The 24,217-nt window shown below is 36.5% G+C and overlaps 1 protein-coding gene across 11 annotated transcripts in view; it reads left to right on the top strand.

The window, feature by feature from the left end:
- The window catches only part of LOC123556030 (peripheral plasma membrane protein CASK-like), a 286,974-nt gene that overhangs the window by 211,034 nt on the left and 51,723 nt on the right, over positions 1-24,217 (top strand). For all 11 annotated transcript variants that reach the window (XM_053547676.1, XM_053547672.1, XM_053547675.1 and 8 more), the window contains one exon: positions 21,487-21,564. In XM_053547676.1, coding sequence (XP_053403651.1) covers positions 21,487-21,564 — 78 coding nt within the window. The remainder of the gene's footprint in view (positions 1-21,486; positions 21,565-24,217) is intronic.

Here is a 24,217-nt window from a genome sequence, read left to right as displayed (position 1 = left end):
AGAAAAACCTTGTGTATGCATAGAGGCGTATTTTTCAATTATCTTCATGAATTTGGTCAGAATGATATCTTGATGAAATCTAAGCCGAGTTCGAAAGTGGGTCATCTGGGTCAAAACTAGGTCACTACGTCAAATCAAAGAAAAACCTTGTGTATGCCTTAAGGCTGTATTTTTCAATTCTCTTCATGAATTTGGTCAGAATGATAACCTTGATGAAATCTAGGCCGAGTTCGAAAATGGGTCATCTTGGGGTCAAAAACTAGGTCACTAGGTCAATCAAAGAAAAACCTTGTGTATGCGATAGAGGCTGTATTTTTCAATTGATCTTCATGAATTTTGGTCAGAATGATTGCCTTGATGAAATCTAGGCCGAGTTCGAAAATGGGTCATCTCGGGTCAAATACTAGGTCACTAGGTCAAATCAAAGAAAAACCTTGTGTATGCGATAAAGGCGGTATTTTTCAATTGATCTTCATGAATTTTGGTCAGAATGATTACCTTGATGAAATCTAGGCCGAGTTCGAAAATGGGTCATCTGGGGTCAAAAACTAGGTCACTAGGTCATATCACGTAAAAACCTTGTGTATGTGATAGAGGCTGCATTTTTCAATTGATCTTCATGAATTTTGGTCAGAATGATTACCTTGATGAAATTTAGACCAAATTCGAAAATGGGTCATTTGGGTCAAAAACTAGGTCACTAGGTCAAATCAAAGAAAAACCTTGTGTATGCAATAGAGGCGGTATTTTTCAACTGATCTTCATGAAATTTAGCCAGAATGATTGCCTTGATAAAATCTAGGCCGAGTTCGAAATTGGGTCATCTGGGGTCAAAAACTAGGTCACTAGGTCAAATCAAAGAAAAACATTGTGTATGGAATAGAGGATGTATTTTTTAATTGATCTTCATGAAATTTGGTTAGAGTGATTGCCTTGATGAAATCTAGGTCGATTTTGAATATGGGTTATCTGAGGTCAAAAACTAGGTCACTAGTTGAAATTAAAGAAAAATCTTGTGTATGCGATAGAGACTGTTTTTTTCAATTGATTTTTATGAAATTTGGTCAGGTTGATTGCCTTAATGAAATCTAGGTCCAATTTGAATATGGGTCATCTGAGGTCAAAAACCAGGTCACTTGGTCAAATCAAAGAAAAAACTTCTGTATGTGATAGAGGCTGTATTTTTCAGTTGATCTTCATGGATTTTTGTCAGAATGATTGCCTTGATAAAATCTAGGTCGATTTTGAACATGGGTCATCTAGGGTCAAAAACTAGGTCATATCTAAGAAAATGCTTGTTTTATCGCAAGAGACCAATTTTTTGGTCCAATCTTAATGAAAATTGGTCAGAATATTTGTTTCCATGAAATCACTAGGTCAAACATGTTTTACACTGTTATGGAGTGTTTCTTAGGTGAGCGACCTAGGGCCATCTTGGCCCTCTTGTTTAGCATAACTGGAGAACCATTTGACCTAGAACCTTCAGACTTCATAGAATGATAGGACTTACAGAGTAGATGACCCCTATCATTTTTGGGGCTACTAGATCAAAAGTCAAGGTCACAGGGGCCTGAACATGCAAAACCGTTTCTGATCAATAAACTTGAGAAGCACTTGAACCAGAATGTTGAAACTTAATAGCATGATTAGACATGTAGAGTAGAAAACCCATATTGATTTTTGGGTTATTCGATCTAAGGTCTAAGTCACAGGGACCAGAACATGGAAAAGGGTTTCTGATCAACAATTTGAGAACCACTTTACACAGAATGTTGAAACTTCATGGGATGTTTGGACATGCCAAGTAGGTGATCCCTAGTGCAGCCAACCATCAGTGTCTCTTTGACTTTCACTCCTGTCCCCTATTGACTTCTTGCCTATTACGACTGTGCATTGGGGGAGACATGCACTTTTATACAAAAGCATCTTCTAGTTTTCAGAGATGATGGTTCAGTTATCAGCTGTTGGACAGAGTGTAGTAATATTCACCATCAACCTGAATTTTCTCATCTTTCACATTGCTTTAATGCGTATCTAAGTTTTAAGTAAATACTTTGTTACTTCCCCTGTGGGAAGTGAGTTTGATTAAATTTGTTTGAACAAAGTTCCAGTTGTAGAATAATGTGCTGTAGGGATTTGAAAATTGAAGATCCTAACAGGTGAGAAGAAAAATTCAGGTTAATCTACCCACCTTCTGATACAAACACTTTTAATTTGAACAGGAGAAAAACACAGAACAAAAACACTTATTTCCCATTACGAATATAATGGAGGTTCATGTGTAGTTTATTCATCCATATTTCAGTGATATAAGTCTGATCTTTGGAAAATAACATAAAGAGCATAAGGGGAAACAACTGTGCAACTAAAAATAGTTATCTTGATTTTTTTATAGTCTATATGTGTCTCCTATACCAATGTGGTTGGAGACATATTAATTTACTCCTGTCTCTGTGTGTGTCTGTCACAAATCTTGTCCGCACTCTAAGTTGAAATTTCTCATCCGATCTTAACCAAACTTGAACGAAACGTGTTTGCCAGTAAGTCCTCGGCCAGGTTTAGTAACTAGCCAAATCGGCCCAGGTACTTCAGAATTATGGCCCTTGAATTACCGAAAATACAGATGCCAGTGATACATGTATTGGTGCAGGTATTGACTCAGATACATAACTATTCAGATGATTATAGGCAGTTGTGGGAGACATGCGTTTTTCTTAAAAGCAGCTCTGGTTGATATTAAAGTTGTTTTTAGACATTTTGTTAATGGAGTTACAATTAGTTTTACACTAAACTTATAAAGCTGTGAAAACTACTTCACCAACACATTTTAACCAGATTGGTGCGTGCACAAGCAAAAAAAGATAATAGCAAAGTAATAATGATATTTTATGTTTCTGATACAAAATACTAGCTAGCTATAGTACCACATTTAATAAACCACATTCTGATTTTGATCAGGCACAATACATAAAAACAATTGAAAAAAGCATTGTCACTAAATTCAAGGGGAGCTTTGGTCTAGTGGATAAGGTGTCAGCCGTTCAATCAGTGGGTCATGGGTGCGAGCCCCACTGGGGTCACGACCATGCTTTCTTATATGACACCAGTTCTGGTTTTTCCAGGAAGCGGACTCGAGAATGGTTACAGTAAGCTTGAAGCTTTCTTCACAGTCAAGCTAAAACAAATTAGTATAAACTAAATCAAGGACTTTAATTAGTCTTTTACTATGAAGTGAAACAGAATATCAGGAAAACGGTATTGACTTTTATCTGAAACTTCACTATCAGGATTATCAGAAAAGTGTTTTGCATTTGATATGAAGTATCATCATATAATTGAAAACCGATACGAAAATATTTATAGAAACATTTCCCAGTAGAATAGATTAATATTAATGATAGTTTCCATACATGGTTTCAGCAGACCTTTTTATCACCATCTAATAATTTAGTGCACGAATATAATGATTGAACAGATATATAAATATGGAAAGTTGGGATCAAGCATAATTTGTCTGAAAGGCATGTGGGTAGTCTTTCTGCTTGAAATACAGTAGGTGTTGTGTGTGTGTTTCACAGCTGTTATTTAGTTTGTTTCTCATTTCTGTTACATAAACCAGGTGTTAGAGTTGCTGAGTAGGTCACCTGCCATTAAAGGTAGAATTCTTTCCTGTGATGAAGCTTCCATCAGTTACTGGTGTGGCTACATTGTCCTGAAATAATGTATGCAAGGTTACACTGGTAAACCAGAGCTTTCCTCAATGTTATTTGGCTCTTTAAGGGCAAGTACTTGGACACAATCTCTAGAATGACATAATTTCTACTACACAATTATCATTATTTTAACTGTACATTATAAAGTAAAGCCAGTAATTTATTATAATGAAAACAAAACTAGCAAATGAAGCAGAAATTTTGTTTGAGTGATTAGCAGACATTTTGAAAAGACAGGCTGTAAATAACTTTAAAATGACTTCTGAAATAAGAAGTAATGTGACAAAACTGATTTCAGTATAATCATTTATTGTAGAAATTATTCCTACAGCTATTCAGGAATCTACATCATTGGACTTCAGTAAGACTTTAACTCATGCATTGACTATAAATTTGTAACAGTGTTTCCATCAACATGGCCAAGTTCTCAGTTAGTCGACTTTGAAAGACTTGTCCCTCTGCTGTGTGAGTTCTGCCATGTTCAGATGATAATGTGAAGAAGCTACCCAGCTTGCTTATGGTACTGTATCATTGTGACCAGAACAGTATCAATTGTATCATCATGACCTGAACTGTATCAGTGTGACCTAAACTGTATCAATGTGACCTAAACTGTATCAATGAGACCTAAACTGTATCAGTGTGACCTAAACTGTATCAATGTGACCTAAACTGTATCAATGTGACCTAAACTGTATCAATGTGACCTAAACTGTATCAGTGTGACCTAAACTGTATCAGTGTGACCTAAACTGTATCAATGTGACCTAAACTGTATCAATGTGACCTGAACTGTATCAATGTGACCTAAACTGTATCAGTGTGACCTAAACTGTATCATTGTGACCTGAACTGTATCAATGTGACCTAAACCAAACCAAACAAATTTATTTACCAGCTGTTTCAGTTTGACCTAAACTGTATCATTGTGACCTGAACTGTATCAATGTGACCTGAACTGTATCAATGTGACCTAAACCAAACCAAACAAATTTATTTACCAGCTGTTTCAGTTGACAGGTTTTCATACTTATATATGATGCTAATTAGAAACTGCCATTTGCAAAGAGGCCTTATGTCATAGAATGAATAAACATATTTCTTGAAGCAATCTGACTATTGCATGAACCAGACAGATGATGAGTGTCTGAAATTCAAAGGAGCAAATTCAGCGATATATGACCAATTTGTGTCAATTCGCCGTAAAACCCAACTCACTCACTCAAAGGAGCAAATGGAAACAAAAGGGGCACCAGAAGAAACAGGAAGGACACTAGGAGAAACAGAAAGGACAGCAACAGAAACTGGAGATACAGCAACAGGAATGGAAGGGAAACCAGCAGAAGCAAGACAAACAGGAGGGGCACAAGGGAAACAGGAAGTACACCAGCAAAAACAGAAGGGACACTAACAGATACAGAAGGGACAACAACAAAAAGAAGACGAACACCAGAAGGAACAGGATGGACACTAGAAGAAACAGAAGGGACACCAACAAAAACAGAAGGGACACTAACAGAAACAAAGGGGACACCAGCAGAAACAGGAGGGACACCGGAAGACACAGAAGGGACACCAGCAAAAACTGGAGGGACACCAGCAGAAACAGAAGGGGCACCAGCACGAACAGGAGGGACACCAAGAGAAACAGGAGCAGAAACAAAAGGGGCACCAGCAGAAACAGGAGGGACACCAGCAAAAACAGAAGGGGCACCAGCAGAAACAGACGGGACACCAAAAGAAACAGGAGGGACACTAGCAGAAACAGGAAGAACACCAGAAGAAACAGGAGGAACACCAAATGAAACAGGAGGAACACCAAACGAAAAAGGAGGGACTACAGAAGAAACAGGAGGAACACCAGCAGAAACAGAGGGAGACCAGAAGAAACAGGAGTTAACCAGCAGAAACAGGAGGAACACTAACAGAAACAAGAAACACGAGGGACACAAGTAGAAATATGAGGTACACCAATAGAGACTCCAGGAGAAATAGGAGGAAAAGAAATATGAGATACACCAATAGAGACTCCAGGAGAAATAGGAGGAAACCAGCAGAAAAAGGGAGGAACATCAGAAGAAACAGGAGGAACATCATTAGAAACAAGAGGAATACCAGCAGAAACAAAAATCAGGAGGGACACCAGCAGAAAAAAAGAAACAGGAGGGATGTCAGCAGAAACAAGAAACAGAAGGGATGTCAGCAGAAACAAGAAACAGGAGGGACACCAGCAGAAACAAGAAACAGAATATGACCTTTTTGCTATAAATCGGCTTTGTTATTAACATTCAAAGCTGTAAAAATGACCAGTTGGTTTAAACTATGATCGTTGAACAAAATTTAATGGTCATTTTAAAATGTGAAAGCTACTATTTAATGTTTCCAGAGTACACACTGCCATTTCCCATGTAAGTGTTTTACATGTTTGACCATGACCAAACCATTGTTTTGGATGGTCACATATTAATTTTAATGCAGTACCATTATGTTAATAAACAATGATTCACCCTGGTAGAGCAAGTTACTTTCCACAAGGGGTTATTAAGCATTTTTTTCTTCAATTTTTGGCCTAGACCTTGGAAATTGGTGTGCTTTTTTCAGCACAATTTCTAATGGTGTAAATCATGTTATGTTCTATGATAACAATTGTCTGTTACAAATCAGTAAAATCATTGTAATTAAAAAAGTAAATTTTCTCCAGGGGAATTAAGCATTTAATTCATACAAAATCAGCAATATTGATTTAACTTATTTTTTGAAAATACTTCTTTGGGCTAATTGACATTATGTGATGGGGTTAATATCAATTATTTGACTTCATTAAAGCTTGTTTTACTGTTTCATAGAATTTCAGATAATTAATTTAAGATGGAAATTTAATAGTGGTTTGAAATTACATTTCCATAAATTTCAGTTTCTTGGAAAGACATTTTGAGCTAACTCAGAGAAATATTGGATTCACCTTTGTGGTTCATATTGTATTCTCCAGTATAGATGCTGTTCCATAATAAATGCTCCCCACTTCCTTATATAACTATAGTGTAAGTTTCACCAGGTAACAGTTGTTAAAATTTTTTCATTCAAAGCTTGATTTATAGGCATGTTTGGTTAGAAAATTTTTTGATTTATTTCTTCTTTGTTTCTGGACATTTGGCTGCGTAGTAGACATCTGCAACAAACCAGGGGTGTATTGGAGTCATGTTTATCATTAGAATCTACGTTATAACAGGCTTAATATGGATATGGGAACCATGGACTAGTAAATTTCCCATCTGTAGAATGTCCATGGACAAGCAAGGTTTTCCATGGAAAGTCCATGGAAAGTATGCTATTGACACTGGAAAGTGTAAATCCCTGGAAGTGTTCCATGGAAAAGTGTCCTGTATTCCAGGGAAACACTGGAACGTTTCCAGACATACAGAAATATACATGGAAAATGTCCCTTAACTAAAAATATGTATGGGAAAATTCCCTGGACACAGTAGCATTTGCAAATATACATGTATATAGCTGATAACACCTGGACATTCCAATAAAGATAAAGAACCAGTAATAATGCAGGCTACATGTGACCTAACAAAAATAATCCCAATTTTTCTGTTTGTTTTCCTGTGATCTTTGCAAATTCTATGAGCTATAAGATGGTCAAATTCACTCTTGTATTGTATATATATCTGTTTTCATAACATTCTGGATATTCAAATCAGTTACTAATTGTACTGAAGAAAATTGCTCATGAATACCAAAAATTTGAATGTAAACAGGAAGTGCTTTGTTCTTGTTGTTAAAGGCACATGGAATGGAGCTAAATATTGTCTAACTGGAAACTCTAAAATGCTTTTAGAGGGACACCTGAGGTAAAAACATTATACTTTCTAATTTCAAATGTAATTTAAACCTATAATATGTCACAGGACTAGGAAATTATAGATCGAAGCAGGAACTCTATCCATCCCAATGTCGTAAACTTCCATCTGGTTACAGGTAATTTCTGTTCAGGTATGTGTGAATGACAGATAATAAATATACTTCTCTAGCAACAGTTTATCTAATACTTGATGACATATTCAGTACATAATTTATGTAATTAGTACTTAAATCACTTTGAACCACTGACTTAATTGCATTTTAAATGTTATAATTTTACCTTTCAAATAAAAGTGTGTGCATATAAAGTTTTATAAGAAGTATGTCCTCAACACATATGTATGAATTTTTATGGTCAGACAAATTTGAGTGCTTCAATGAACATGCTATAGGATGAAAAGATATTACAGACTGACCTGAGACTCAATACAAATTGTGCACATGTCAAAGTTTGAACCAAGTAATTAATCATCGGAAATCTTTTGTTTCTGATTGAGCTACTAACAACATGATTTTTCAGTAAGAAACTTGGTGTATCAGGGAATATTTCCATGTGTACCATGGAATATTTCCAGGGATACCAGGGAATATTTCCAGTTTTACCAGGGAATATTTCCAGGTGTACCAGGGAATATTTCCAGGGATACTATGAAATATTTCCAGGTATATCAGGGAATATTTCCAGGGATACCAGGGAATTTTTCCAGCGATACTATGGAATATTTCCAGGTGTACTTGGGAATATTTCCAGGGATACTAGGGAATATTTCCAGGTGCACCAGGGGATATTTCCAGGGATACTATGGAATATTTCCAGGGATACTATGGAATAATTCAAGGTGTACCAGGGAATATTTCCAGGGATACTATGTAATATTTCCAGAAACATTAACAGACTAAACTTTTCAAATTTTCCATGGAACACTGGATTTTTTCCATGGAAATCTGTTCCAATACTCCATGGAATAATTCCATGTACTTTTCCATGGAAATCCCTGGGCATTCTACAGACGGGGTGGTGGACAGGTTATTGAAAACTCAGATTTCACTGGAGACAGCAACAGAGGCACAAATTTCATTGTGGATGTTGTGACATTTTGGTGGAAAAGATACAATTGCTTTTGGTGAAGTAAACTCAATCTTGGTATATGAGTAGTAATACCAGGTCACAGCAGTTTGACTTATGATGTGATTTTACAGTAAGCAAATGTGACAGTAAAAATCTCTGTTAGAAGATAAACGACCCCTACTTTTCTCTTCAGTTTATGCCAGTTTTAGAATGAGATCAGTATTTGTTATCCCAAATGGACCTTACTAGGTTTATATAGAATGTATAGGGAATTATATTTAGTTGTATACAACCTTATAACGCTCAGATAAACAATGGAAAATTCTAAAGTCCTTGAAGTATATGTAGTAAAACTTTATTAAATCTTCTTTAAATATATTTATGGACTTGGGTCTCAGGTGACCTTGACATTGAAAGCCTGCCAGCTTTACTCAGTAGGGAGAGGGCAGATCTACTGATCAGGGGGTCATGAGTTTGATCCCCAGGCGAGGCATGTTCTCTGTGACAACTTGATAAAAGGCATTGCGCCTGATTTCATTCACCCTCGATCTCTGATTCATGTGGTGAAGTGGAGAACAGGTTTGTACTGGCACAGAATCCAAGAACACTGGTTAGGTTAACTGTTCGCCTTTACATAACAGAAATAATGTTGTAAAATGGCATTAACCACCCTCATCCCCACTCTTCAAAAAAAAGACCTTGACATTGAGAAAGTTCAGATGAAAGATAAAAAAATTAGGTTTTCATTCTAGATTGCATCAGCATGTTTCTTCAAAGACAGAACTTCGGTATGTTATTTCTTTTAAAGGCTGTTCCTGTCTTTGTAATCCTACTATAAATTATCAGTTCTCCTATTCAGGTATCTACAGAATTGATTTTTTTCATGTCTTTAGATATGATTGTCCCATTGAAATGACAGTAATTCAGCTTAACTAGTAACTTGTGAAGGAAAACTTTTTACTAAAACCAAGGAAAATTTCAGAATATCACCAGAAGCATAATCCCTATAATAGCAGCACTCTGATTTTCAAGAAAGAATTATGTATTGATTTTTGGGTCACTCTGTTGAAGGTCAAGGTCACAGGAGCCTTAACATGGAAAACCATTTCTGATCAATAACTTGAGAACCACTTTACCCAGAATGTTGAAACTTCATAGGATGATTGGACATGCAAAGTAGATGACCCCTCTTGATTTTGGGGTCACTCTGTTGAAGGTCAAGGTCACAGGTGCCTGAACATGGAAAACCATTTCCGGTCAGTAACTTGAGAACCCTTTGACCCAGAATGTTGAAACTTAATAGGATGATTGGACATGCTGAGTAGATGACTCCTATTGATTTTGGGGTCACTCTAAAGGTCAAAGTCGCAGTAGACAGAACATGGAAATCCATTTCCGGTCAATAATTTGAGAACCATTTGAGCTAGAACCTTCAAACTTCAGGATGATTGGACTTACAGAGTAAATGACCCCTATTGGTTTTTTTTGCAGGGGGTGGGGGGGTCACTCCATCAAAGATCAAGGTGACAAGGGTCTGAACATAGAAAACTCATTCCAGTCAATAACTTGAGAACCACTTGACCCAGAATGTTGAAATTTCATAAAATGATTGGACATGCAGCGTAGAGTAGATGACCCCTACTGATTTTGGGGTCACTCAATCAAAGGTCAAGGTCACAGGGGCCTGAAATTTGAAAACTGTTTCTAATTCATAACTTGAGAACCACTAGGCCAAGATCTTAGTGGGATGATTGCAGCCAACCATCAGTGTCTCTTTTACTTTTGCTCCTGTCCCCTGTTGTCTGCCTATATGACTATGCATTGGGGGAGACATGCACTTTTCTACAAAAGCATCTTCTAGTTGAAAACATTTAAAAATATTACTACTGTATTGTAACCTTTTAGTCATTATGTTATTCCTGACATTAAGGCACTCGATGATTTATCCTTTGTGGTTGAAAAAAAAGTTACCTTTACATTTTCAAGAACAATAGAGGGCATCAAGTAGGATTAATACGGTAGCTCATATAATCTTTATATTCCCAAAGTAAAAGAAAATAAAGAATAAAAAAAGATTAGGTGATTTAGCTGTCTCAATTTTGCTATGTTCTTGTGGCGCCTTAGCTAAATTACAAAAATAATCCCTTAGGATAGATTTTTCTTTTTGTAGAAAAGAGAACTTTAATGTGAAGGCCAAAGAAATTGGTCTTTTAAATGTGATGTACTATGTCTGAATTTGTTAGCTTCTTAAACTTAAGCTATATATAGTTAGATTTTGTTAAACTTGTAAAATACTATCACCAAAATATTGTTCTGAAAATATTCTTGATTTTAAAAGTACTTTTCATAAGTTTTAAGGCACCAGTGTTGTTAATGGAAGAAGAGCACAAGTTTTAGAGGAAATTCAGAGTGAAAGAACCACAATCCTTCTACAAAGAACCACAATCCTTCCTCAAAGAACCACAATCCTTCAAGGTCTTGCAGAATTGATTTCTACTCGGTACATTTCTAAAAGAAGCTAATATCTCCCACAATAGATTATGATCATTTGTTTTGAAGTTGTTTGTTACTGTAACATCAATGTTAGCTCTAGCCTGTATTAATTTGATTGTCTGCAGCCATTAATGTAATTGGAATGCAATGGTTTATAGGAGTCTATATGATTTATTTTGTTCACCAATGTCACCATGTTCTTGCAATCTCCTTGCACCATGATGATATGCCACAGACCTGATATTGTGTATTTTTATGCCCCCGAAGGGAGGCATATAGTTTTTGAACCGTCTGTCAGTCTGTCCGCAATTTTTGTGTCCGGTCCATATCTTTGTCATCGATGGATGGATTTTCAAATAACTTGGCATGAATGTGTACCACAGTAAGACGACGTGTCGCGCGCAAGACCCAGGTCCGTAGCTCAAAGGTCAAGGTCACACTTAGACGTTAAAGGTCATTTTTCATGATAGTGCATTCGTGTCCGGTCCGTATCTTTGTAATTGATGGATGGATTTTCAAATAACTTGACATGAATGTGTACCACAGTAAGACGATGTGTCGTGCGCAAGACCCAGGTCCGTAGCTCATAGGTCAAGGTCACACTTAGACATTAAAGGTCATATTTCATGATAGTGCATTGATGGGCGTGTCCGGTCCATATCTTTGTCATTCATGCATGGATTTTAAAATTATTGGGCATGAATGTGTACCTCAGTAAGACGACGTGTTGCGCGCAAGACCCAGGTCCGTAGGTCAAAGCTCCTAAACTCTAACATCGGCCATAACTATTCATTCAAAGTGCCATCGGGGGCATTTGTCATCCTATGGAGACAGCTCTTGTTTGTATTCTATATTAATTGTAGTGATCATGATTTTAATTTTGAAACATGTTTGAGTGTGCAATTTTCCAGAAATTCTTGTGCTGTCTGTAATATATGATTGCATGCATGCAATTGTGTGACAGTGTGAGAATTAATACTGCTCCAGAAATTACTGGCATATCAGAGGCACATTTGTTTACTCAGCACTTGTTGAGTCAGTGAAATAACCAGAGAGAAAAACATTGTTTTCAACATTGTTCTTTGAAACTTTATTTTGTTGGTGAGTTAATCTAATGTGACTTACGTTCTCTGGATTGCCTTTATTGCAAAGGTCTACTTAATCTAAAAAGTAACAGTTTACTGTTTCATATCAGTCACCTTTGATGAAAGATCTAATTATTTGCTGGATGATTTGTTATTTATTTGATCTGTTATTTTCTTGATTCATCATTTTCTGTTTAGCTCGACTATTCTAAAGAATACGTAGAGTTATTGGACTCGTGTGCGTCCACTTCCACATCGGCATCATGATTTGGTTAAGTTTTTGTATGTAAGCTGGTATCGATCAGTACCCCCTAATGGGAATGGATTGAATCTTCACACAGTTTTCCATTGTCATGAACTGATATGCATTTTACAGTTTCCATGACCCTGTTTTGCAATTTTACAAAATTATTCCCCTTTTTCTACTTTTATTTTCATTCAGCTGACAAGGCTGTTGAAAAGTCTAGCATTGCTGTCCTCCGACGGCTCTTGTTTCATTAATTTCCTGCTTTATTATTTCCTAATTTATTTTCTAAATGTATTATTTATTTTTACTTGATTATTTCCTGATTAATTATTTGCTTCATTTATTAGATCTATTATTTGATTTGTCTTATTTGCTTGATTTATTATTGAGTTATTATTTACTTGAGGTATTGTTTACTTGAGTTATTTTTTTGTTTTATTTATTATTTTCTTGATGTATGACTTGCTTGATTTATTGGTTAGTCAGCTGCATTTGATTGACTCCTTTTTAGAAAGTTTGACCTTCATCCTGAGAATTTTTTGGCAAAAGGAGAAAATTATTCAAACAAGAATTGATTTGTTGAGGGAATACGATCATAAATTTTATTCCAAGGGAAATCAAGATTGGCAGTTGGTGCCACATGTAGTAGTTTTGTTGTCTACTACCATTGAATAGATATTGGCAGGAGCGTTCCATTTTGACATATAAATCTATCTTTTCTCCAACTGCATCAGTCAAAAAAGAACTATTTCCATAAAAGTCGGTTCAATACGACAACTTCTAAAGGCAATTTTTATGTGTGAAGTTTTGGATCACTAGCGAGATGGTATTATTGTAGATTATTGTTCTGGGAATGTACAACGTTGAAAACTGCATTTTTGTCATGAGAGTGAGAGTATAATAATTGAGCCATGCCATGAGAAAACCAATATAGTGGCTTTGCGACCAGCATGGATCCTGAGACCAGCCTGCGCATCCGCGCAGTCTGGTCAGGATCCATGCTGTTCGCTTTCAGAGCCTATTGCAATTAGAGAAACTGTTAGCAAACAGCATGGATCCTGACCAGACTACGCGAATGTGCAGGCTGCTCTGGATCCATGCTGGTCGCAAACGCACTATGTTGGTTTTCTCATGGTGCGGCTCAATTGGTAGTGCGCATTTTCTAGATGCATTGTTCTGTCTGACTTTACTTGCTGTCTGGTACAGTAATCAAAGATACAAAAATGGTCATAATTATGATAAAGCTGCTTTTATCTCCTCTTAAAGGATAATTTGTTTTCGATCTATTAGACTTTTTTTATGTTGTAGTTGCACTGACACCTAATGTCATACAGTCATGCAATGATTCATAAATATTTAGTATCGGTTTCCCTTTCTCTCCCCTACACACACACCCAGTGCACCATGCCATTAATACTGTGATTTACCAGCAAGATCTTAATTTTAAAAGAGTTGATTGAAATAGCCAAAAGTTATAAAGGGAAATAAACTCCAGTTGCATATTTTTCTGTTGAATTTGAGTACACTCCCCTTATGCAGGTGTAACTCTTGAGTTTTGAATTACCTCCCTTCCAGCATTGATATATTTATTGGCCGCTAGCAGTATTTGTAAGAGCAGACACTGTTTATCGATCTGTGTATCATCCCTCATGACTGTGCAGATTAAAGAGGACTTAGTGTCAAACTGTGTATAAATAAAGGAATTTCTATGCAAATGAGCTAGACCTTTTTCCCTCTTCCTATTAACTTTGGGGTAATTTCCTATCAAAATATGAAAAGAAATCATTACACTTCAATCATCCAAAAGTTTCTGTCATTGTATAAGGCTGGGTTTGATTTTGTATTGAATGGTGATACATCTTGAACATAGTCTGTGATTATAATACTGAGTGTTATTTAAAGAATTTTGCAAACTATATTTTTGTGATGTGTTACTTTCAAAAAAATATTAACTTTCCTCAGCGGAATTATATATGTTGGGGTTTTTTTTGCCAAAAATAAAACTTGCTTTTTTTTTTTTAAATTAAATTCAAATGATTTTATTAGAAAACCCTGATTGTGACAGGTTGAGCAGAATTTTCACAAATGGATCGAGACTGAATTTAATATGTTTAAAGCAGTCATAACATTTAGTTTGTTTACTTATAATTTACTTTTTCAGCTTACCTGCTTATAGTTAAGAAAGATGAAATCACTCTCAATTGCAAGTCTGTATTGAAATGTTCCAGTCAGTTGACATCTCTGTATTGAAATGTTTCTGTCAGTTGACATGTATTGAAATGTCCCCGTCAGTTGGCATCTATGGATTGAAATGTTCACCTTAGTTGACATCTATGTATTTAAATGTTCCTGTCAGTTGACATCTGTGTATTGAAATGTTCCTGTCAGTTGACATCTCTGTATTGAAATGTTCCAGTCAGTTGACATCTGTGTATTTGAATGTTTCAGTCAGTTGACATTTGTGTATTGAAATGTTCTGTCAGTTGACATCTATGTATTGAAATGTCCCAGTCAGTTGACATCTATGTATTGAAATGTTCCTGTCAGTTGACATCTATTTGTTGAAGTGGTCCTGTCAGTTGACATCTATGTATTGAAATGTTCCTGTCAACTGGCATCTTTGTATTGAAATGTTCCTGTCAGTTGACATCTATTTATGGAAATGTTCCTGTCAATTGACATCTATGTACATAATTGAAATGTTCCTGTCAGTTGACATCTATGTATTGAAATGTTCCTGTCAGTTGACATCTGTGTATTGAAATGGTTCTCTCAGTTGACTTCTCTGTAGTGAAATGTTCCTGTTAGTTGACATCTATGTATTGAAATGTTCCTGTCAGTTGACATCTATGTATTGAAATGTTCCTGTCAATTGACATCTATGTATTGAAATGTTCCTGTCAGTTGACATCTCTGTATTGAAATGGTTCTCTCAGTTGACATCTCTGTATTGAAATGTTCCTGTTAGTTGACATCTATGTATTGAAATGTTCCTGTCAGTTGACATCTATGTATTGAAATGTTCCTGTCAGTTTACATCTATGTGTTGAAATATTCCTGTCAGTTAACATCTTTGTGTTGAAATGTTCGAGTCAGTTGACATCTATGTTTCAGTTGACATCTATGTATTGAAATGTTCCTGTCAGTTGACATCTATGTGTTGAAATGTTCCAGTCAGTTGACATCTATGTGTCAGTTGACATCTCTATATTGAAATGTTCCTGTCAGTTGACATCTCTGTATTGAAATGTTCCTGTCAGTTGACATCTATGTATTGAAATGATCCTGTCAGTTTACATCTATGTGTTGAAATATTTCTGTCAGTTGACATCTATGTGTTGAAATGTTCCAGTCAGTTGACATCTATGTGTCAGTTGACATCTCTGTATTGAAATGTTCCTGTCAGTTGACATCTCTATATTGAAATGTTCCTGTCAGTTGACATCTATGTATTGAAATGTTCCTGTCAGTTTACATCTATGTGTTGAAATATTTCTGTCAGTTGATATCTATGTGTTGAAATGTTCCAGTCAGTTGACATTTCTGTATTGAAATGTTCCTGTCAGTTGACATCTCTGTATTGAAATGTTCCTGTTAGTTGACATCTATGTATTGAAATGTTTCTGTTAGTTGACATCTATGTATTGAAATGTTTCTGTCAGTTGACATCTGTGTATTGTCAAAAGCATGGCCACTACAGCCAAAGAAGAGAACACCATTCTCCTTTTAAACTACTGGTTTGACTTTGAAATAATTTGACAGAAATGTCCCTTGGATGACTCAGTCCAAAACAGATGGATATCATGAGAATTATGCTGCTCAAAAGTCATTATAGACGTTGTTGTACATTTAAATCTTCTATCTAAGGCCACCTGCTTAGCTCAAAAGGGAAAGTGTTGATCTATAAATGGCAAGGGCATGAGATGGGTCCTGTTTTCCGTGACGATTTGATGAAAGACATTTTGTCAGAAGTCATTTTATCCTCCACCTGTGATTGATGTGGAGAAGTCAGCAGTTACTTGCAGGGAACAGGTTAGTACTGGTACAGAATATAAGAATAGTTAGGGTCACTGCCCGCCTTTGCATTTCTAAAATACAGTTGAAAAGCGGCACTAAACCAAAAACAAGCAGACATCACCTATCAAGTACACGTAAAAAGAAATCATGAGGTTGGTGCAGATTTGATTCTCATTATTTTATCTAGACCAGCTTATATGAAAAAAGTCAGACTGAAAAACAAGAAGTTGACATAAGGCTGCCCTAAATGTAAAGAGTTTAGAAGCCGAATATTGAGCTTGTTTTACATGTGACACTCTATTAGTCGGGGAATAATATAACAATAAATCTCAACTTGTTTCTCCCTGTTAACAAAATTCTTTCATTAACTGACATATTCAGTATGCATATGACACATTCTAATGTAAAGGAGAAAGACTTAACTTGGGAGAAATGTTTACCCCAAATCAGGAATGAAACGTTTTGCCGAGAATCAATATACAAGCTTAAATTGACCGGAAGATTTACAAAATAAGTGATTTTTTTATCCTGTTTTGTTCTAATTTCGCATAGACGTTTCTGTGATTGTTAGAATTTTATTAGAGAATAAGGGAAATTTTACTGTTGTTTTGAGATAAACAGGACATAAATGAGAAATTGGGATGAAAGGTTTTGGTCATCAGAATAATGTTTATATCAGTATGGTTTGGTGATTAAGATTTATCGCAACAACGTCTCTCGGATTTATTCCGGAATTCAGTGAGCAACTTTTTTAGGATGGAATAATGATAAAGTGGAGCAAAATTTGAAGTCAATACAACTGATTAATTCACTTGGAAACTGTATGGATTTATCTGATGGATAAACTGTTTTGATTGGCTGAATTTTATTTTGAGGAATTTATGTGTCTATGATTTTAGTCTTTCAGTATTGAATATTATGTGTCAGTTCTTTGAAATGAATCAAGATAAAGATACAAGTTTTTCAGAGCTCTTTCTTGACATGCCAAGATTTAATTATTGCAGGGGTATTAATCACTTTCATTGGTAGCTCTAGTTGAGCTAATATTAAAATGTTGTATGTATGTTAGTATAACTGCACATTTAAGTTATTTTAGTTCATGTCGAATCTCTCTTAGTCTTGAAAGACTTCCAAGTTGTTTATATACACAGGTTGAACAGTGCCCTGAAATGTTAAGTTAGTTGAGATACTTTTCCAGTTTGAAAGAAAATATCTTGACATTATATAGATCTCTAGGTATTTGCTTTTCAAAGGTATTGTTCACTTAGGTTTAACTATAAACAGAGGACGGAATGTAAGAACACTAAGATTCAATATGTGTGCTATGTTTCAACATGAGCTACAGTGGTAATGGTGAACCAGTTCAGTCTTTCTTGCATAATCGTAATGACCGCTCTATGCTTCGTCTCTGTGCCTTGTTATGGATTCTTAAGATACAGGAGGATGACTATGCCAAACGTAAAATGATACTTCAAAGGCAGTCTACAAATGATGAAAATAGTGCAGTTAGAGCAGAGCCCGGTGTTTGTAAAGAGGTAAATAATCTGGTGATGTGATCAGAACTCCCATTGTAGTTTTCTAATTTGATGATTATCATTTGTCAAGTTGTTTACCTAAATATCCACTCCAGGATTTACATCAGATACCGTATTTTGGTGTGTATAGGTCGCACTTTTTATGCCCCCGAAGGGAGGCATATAGTTTTTGAACCGTCTGTCAGTCTGTCGTTCTGTCAGTCTGTCGGTCTGTCAGTCTGTCCGCAACTTTCGTGTCCGGTCCATATCTTTGTCATCGATGGATGGATTTTCAAATAACTTGGCGTGAATGTGTACCACAGTAAGACGACGTGTCGCGCGCAAAAACCAGGTCCGTAGCTCAAAGGTCAAGGTCACACTTAGACATTAAAGGATAGTGCATTGATGGGCGTGTCCGGTCCATATCTTTGTCATCGATGGATGGATTTTCAAATAACTTGGCATGAATGCGTACCACATTAAGACGACGTGTCGCGCGCAAGACCCAGGTCCGTAGCTCAAAGGTCAAGGTCACACTTAGACATTAAAGGATAGTGCATTGATGGGCGTGTCCGGTCCATATCTTTGTCATCGATGGATGGATTTTCAAATAACTTGGCATGAATGCGTACCACAGTAAGACGACGTGTCGCACGCAAGACCCAGGTCCGTAGCTCAAAGGTCAAGGTCACACTTAGACATTAAAGGATAGTGCATTGATGGGCGTGTCCGGTCCATATCTTTGTCATCGATGGATGGATTTTCAAATAACTTGGCATGAATGCGTACCACAGTAAGACGACGTGTCGCACGCAAGACCCAGGTCCGTAGCTCAAAGGTCAAGGTCACACTTAGACGTTAAAGGTCATTTTTCATGATAGTGCATTGATGGGCGTGTCCGGTCCATATCATTGTCATTCATGCATGGATTTTAAAATAACTACACATGAATGTGTGGCACAGTAAGACGACGTGTCGCGCGCAAGACCCAGCTCCGTAGGTCAAAGGTCCTAAACTCTAACATCGGCCATAACTACTCATTCAAAGTGCCATCGGGGGCATATGTCATCCTATGGAGACAGCTCTTGTTCTACCCATTTTGCTGCCTGAAAAAGTTCCTGCGACCTATATGACAGAACATTGCCAGCAGTATTTTTTTTCGGGCCAATTTTCTGACCGTAGCTCTCGCTAAATTACGTGCATCTGTTACGAACGAACAAAATGGATAAAAAATATCAATATCGGCAGCTTTTCAGCCAATAGCGGTTACTTTCAATAAAATATCTCGTAAATAACCCATACAGACTATTAAAATTACGAATGACTAATTCAAAGATGTTTTTGCAGTCTGAATTACGTTTGTTTCTACTTTCGTTTTACTGGACGCCATTGACATGTACTCCGGGTTGGATAAAATCCGGACAGATCTGTCCTCCATTCCAAACATTGTTTATACTAATTCTTAGCGTATTAAAAAATTTGAAAGATAATTTTTTACTTTTGATTTTTAAATAAAAGAAAAAAATCCAAACAGAGATATTTTGTTAATCTTTTTACTCAGAATCAAAAGAACGCGGTTAATTACATGACACGGAAAGGTGTTATAATTGCTGTGCAAACAATTCACACTTAAACTTGCATGATAACAGAATGTAAACGCAAACCGTCTGCTGCCAATTAGTGTCAAAAAGCTGCTTTTCTTTGATGTAGTATGTTACCAATACTACTGTTGGTACGAAATGGTTGGGAATGAAAATAACACTGTCCGATTTCCAACAATCAGGTTCTGATAATAATTCAGTCCGCGGCATCAATATGGCCGCTGCCATAACTTTTTTGCCGGTACATATTAAATATTGCTGGGGAAAAAATCCGAAATTTAACTGCGACTAATACGCTGGAAGTTAAATTTTCCGACCATTTCCAGAGCAAAAATTAGATGCGGACTATACATTACCGCGACACATCAAAATACGGTAATGGTCTGTAGCATACAGGCATGGACCTCTGTAAAGTTCTTCAAAATGGTTAGCTTGGCTGCAAGACCAGCTAGGAATACTGAAACCTTTATAAAACGTCTTCTCATGAACCACTTGATTGAATGTAACACTAACTGACCTTTGTCTGAGATGTACATGGATGGATCTTTCTTCAGTGGTTTTGCTTAATTTCTTTCTAGATTTCCATTTAGTGTTTATGAAAATAGAAAAATAACTTCCTCTCAAGAATTGTTTGATGGATATTATTATTGCGTTTCTCCAAATATGTTCAGTAATATCCTTGCATGCACTTTTCATAAATTTTAGGGACTGTTAGATCATAAAATAGAAAATAACTTTTAGGGGCTCCTTTTTTGTGAACAGCTTCATGGATCTTTGATAAACTTGGTCAAAAGCATTAAGGTCAAAATATCAAGATCAATTACCCTCCTTAATGACATAACTAAGACCCTATTGTTAAACAATTGTTTTTAAAAAAAAAGTTACACAACTTTGATATTTTAGTTATAATCACTTTTGCCAGTGTTTATGACTAAGTAAATTACTTTTCAAAAAGGATTCTATACTACAGACAGAAATGGTCTTTTAAGTGATTTTATTGAAGATCTCTTTGTTCAAAATATCATATATTTCATCTTTCATATTGGATTCTGTGATGTGTTTGGACAGTCAAGATTGACCATTGCTCTTTAAACAGTTTTGAACATGGTGCAAATTATGGTCAATGCATGTTCAGTTTTCAGATGTTTCATTTGTGCACTTATAAAATTATAAGTGCATTAAATTTTGTATTAATAGATTTGAAATTACATTCAGGTGAAAAATAAGCATACATGCAGGATATACTTTGGACCCAAACTGTACACCATACAAGCTGTATCTAGGACCAGAAATTATCTCCGATATTTGTTTCAAGTTACTGTTTGTAATACGAAATCTATACATCATATTGAATGTCTGTGATATACTCGGACAGCTTGGTCTACAAATTGTTCTCCTGATAAAACTGATGATATACGGCAATCTCTGTATTCAATACATTTAATATGATAAGGTTATCTCCCTTTGGTTAAGATGTGGCCATGAAAATGTCTAGCAGTACTAAAGGAACTTAAAAGTGCAACAAAAATCTGGTCTAGCCACATAATGGCAGAAATGAGTTGAGCAATATGCGATCAATATGTTGCAGCTCTTTGAAAACTGTCCTATAGAATATGTAGGGAATAAAATTTATGTCCATCCAACCACAAAATATTATGAAAGAAGAGATTTATTTGTCTCCCGCTATAGTTGTGACATCAGATTTCAAACTGGATGATACAGAGGCTTCAGATTTGTTGTGGGTTTTTAGTGTCCTTTGAGTTATATAAGGAGTCTGTATAACTGAAGCAAAAGGCTGGCTTCAGTTATACAAATGACAGTTACAACATATATCAGTATGTAGTCTGTTTGTTGAATTCGATGTTATTTTCTATTTCCAGTTATATGACAAGATCAACTCACATCCTGTTGCACCAAACCGGTCTCCACCTGCTGATGCTGTAAATAGAGTTATAGAGGTAACATATCCATTTTTATTGCAAGATTTTCAGCAAGGAACTATTACATTTTGTATTGCGTTGTCCCTGTTCACTTCATGATGCTGCAAATAGTGTTTTAGAGGGTTTACAGTTATATAAGTGGATCAGCCTTACCTTGTTACCCTAACCTGGTCGTCCTCTCCTGATCCTGTATTTATTTGGAGTTACAGAGAAAAGTTGCTAAGTAAGTTATTAACTATGTCAGTATCAAGTTGTGTCTAGTCACAAAGACGTCATGTCCTGATGATGATGCTGTAAATATATATAAAGGTAAGATTGCCAGGTATATAACAAGATCTCAATTCCCATCCTACCACACAAACGTTGTCACCCCATGCTGATGCTGCAGTTAGAGAGACAAAATTTCCAGTTAAATGGCAAAGCAGGTTGCCCCTTGCTGATGCTGTAGAGGTATGGAGGTAATATTTAAGATAAACTCATCTTGTGATGATGCTGTAAAATGAGTTATAGAGGTAAGATTTCCAGTTACATGACAAGATGGTCTGACATCCTCCTGCACAGGCCCAGCCGACCAGTTCTAACTAATTACAGACACAGAAAAAAACTAGCTCAAGCAATGCTAAGTTAAGCACCAAGGCTGGCTTGAACAATTCATGTAGTCTGTTTTAGTTATACTACCTTTGAATGTGTGAAACACTTGATAACTCAAGCATTTTGGTCATTCCTTTTGACAGCTAGCAGTTGGTGTTGTTTTGAGGACCAATGATAAAGCTAGAGTTGATAGCAGTGCCTACCCTTACACAAATAATGTTTGTTGTTTTATTTTGGATAACACTAATTAATATTCATCTACATCTACATCTACATCTTTCACCCAACCGTCGATTTCCGACTATCACTGGGCGGCGCTGTCAGAGAAACAGTTGTTAAAGAACTGATATGTTACAATGTTAAAAGAATAAAAGCTAAAAAAGACAGTATGCTACAGTTAAAATGGGACAGAGGCAACAGAATTACATACTGACCACCGCCAGCCTCTCTCTAAAGATACTGAGACTGGGGCTAGATTTAACATGAGTTGGTAGGGAGTTCCAGAGTCGGATGGTCCTAGGGAAGTAGGAGTTAGAAAAGTACTGAGTGTGAGACATGGGGATTAAGTAATTTAGGTTTCTAGTTGGAATAAGATGAGATTGGTCGACTGCAACTGTCTGGGTCCTTATTTTATAAAACATTACTAATGAATTGTGTAACCTTCTGTATTGGAGTGTATTCCATTCTAAGGTTTTCAGCATTTGTGTAACACTACTGGTGTAACTGTAGTCATACATGACGTACCTAGCAGCTGACCTTTGGACATTTTCGACTTTGCTAGTGAGGGTTTTTTGCCAAGGATGCCAGACGCTTGAACAGTACTCAAGTTGAGGGCGGACATAGGTGTTATAGGCAGCAATTTTGACCTTTTTATTATCAGTTTTGACATTTCGTTGTATGAAGCGAAGAGTGGAAGTTGCTTTGGAAGTGATACTGTCAATGTGTTTGGACCAGTTTAGATCTTTGGAAATGGTTATGCCTAAGTATTTAGCTGCCTCACAAGTTTTTAACTCTATGTTGTGAAGTTTGTAGGGGTAGACTACAGGATTTTTTTTCTAAAAATTCTAAGGACTTCACACTTGTCCGGGTTGAACTCCATGGACCATGTCTTCTCCCAGGTTTCTAAGCTATCAGGTCTTGTTGCAGAGATATACTATCTGAAATGGAGTTGATGGTAAGGTATATTATGGTGTCATCTGCAAACATTCTTGCGTTACATTTGACGGAATCTGGTAAGTCATTGATATATACCAGGAAGAGACATGGCCCAAGAACAGACCCCTGGGGAACTCCAGACAGTACAGGAAGTTCACTGGAAAAATGACCATCAACAGCGACTTTCTGGGAGCGGTTGGACAGGAAAGATTTGACCCATTTGGTAATTTGTGGGTTGACACCAAGGCTTTGTAGTTTATAAATTAGTCTAATGTGATCGACCTTGTCAAACGCCTTGGAGAAGTCCATGACAATAACATCTGTTTGTTGACCCTGTTCAGTGTTATTGTAAAGTTCCTGAGTGAAATTAATGAGCTGAGTCTCACAACTGTGACCTGATCTAAAGCCGTGCTGGAACTGGCTAAGTAGCTTATGCTTGTCAAAATAGGTCATAAGATTGGAAACAACAATGTGTTCAAGGAGTTTGGAAGCAATGCAAGTTAGGGAAATTGGGCGATAGTTACTAGGTTTAGACTTGGGGACCTTTTTTAAATACGGGGGCTACGGTGGCTTTTTTCCAATCACTGGGTACTAGGCCAGATTCGAGAGATAACCTGTATATATGGGCAAGTACAGGAGCAATTTCATGGTGGAGTTCTTTTAGGATGCGTGGGGATAATTCATCAGGTCCTGAGGCTTTATGTGGGGATAGGCCATAGAGCAGTTTTTCCACACCTTCAGTGGTGACCTGGATCTTATTCATCATGGAGACTGGGGATGAGAGGACGTTGGAACATATATGCTTCAGACTAAGGGGCTGGGGAGGGGAAAAGACAGATTCAAATTGTTTGTTTAAGATAGTAGCCTTTTGGATGGGGTCTGTATTAAAACTGAATTAGGGAGTATTTGTTTTAGATGTTATTTC

The sequence above is a fragment of the Mercenaria mercenaria genome, chromosome 7 (assembly GCF_021730395.1).
Source record: "Mercenaria mercenaria strain notata chromosome 7, MADL_Memer_1, whole genome shotgun sequence".
Classification (NCBI taxonomy): Eukaryota; Metazoa; Mollusca; class Bivalvia; order Venerida; family Veneridae; genus Mercenaria; species Mercenaria mercenaria.
The sequence above is the reverse complement of the archived record's forward strand: the minus strand, read 5'-3'. Positions and strand labels throughout refer to the sequence as shown.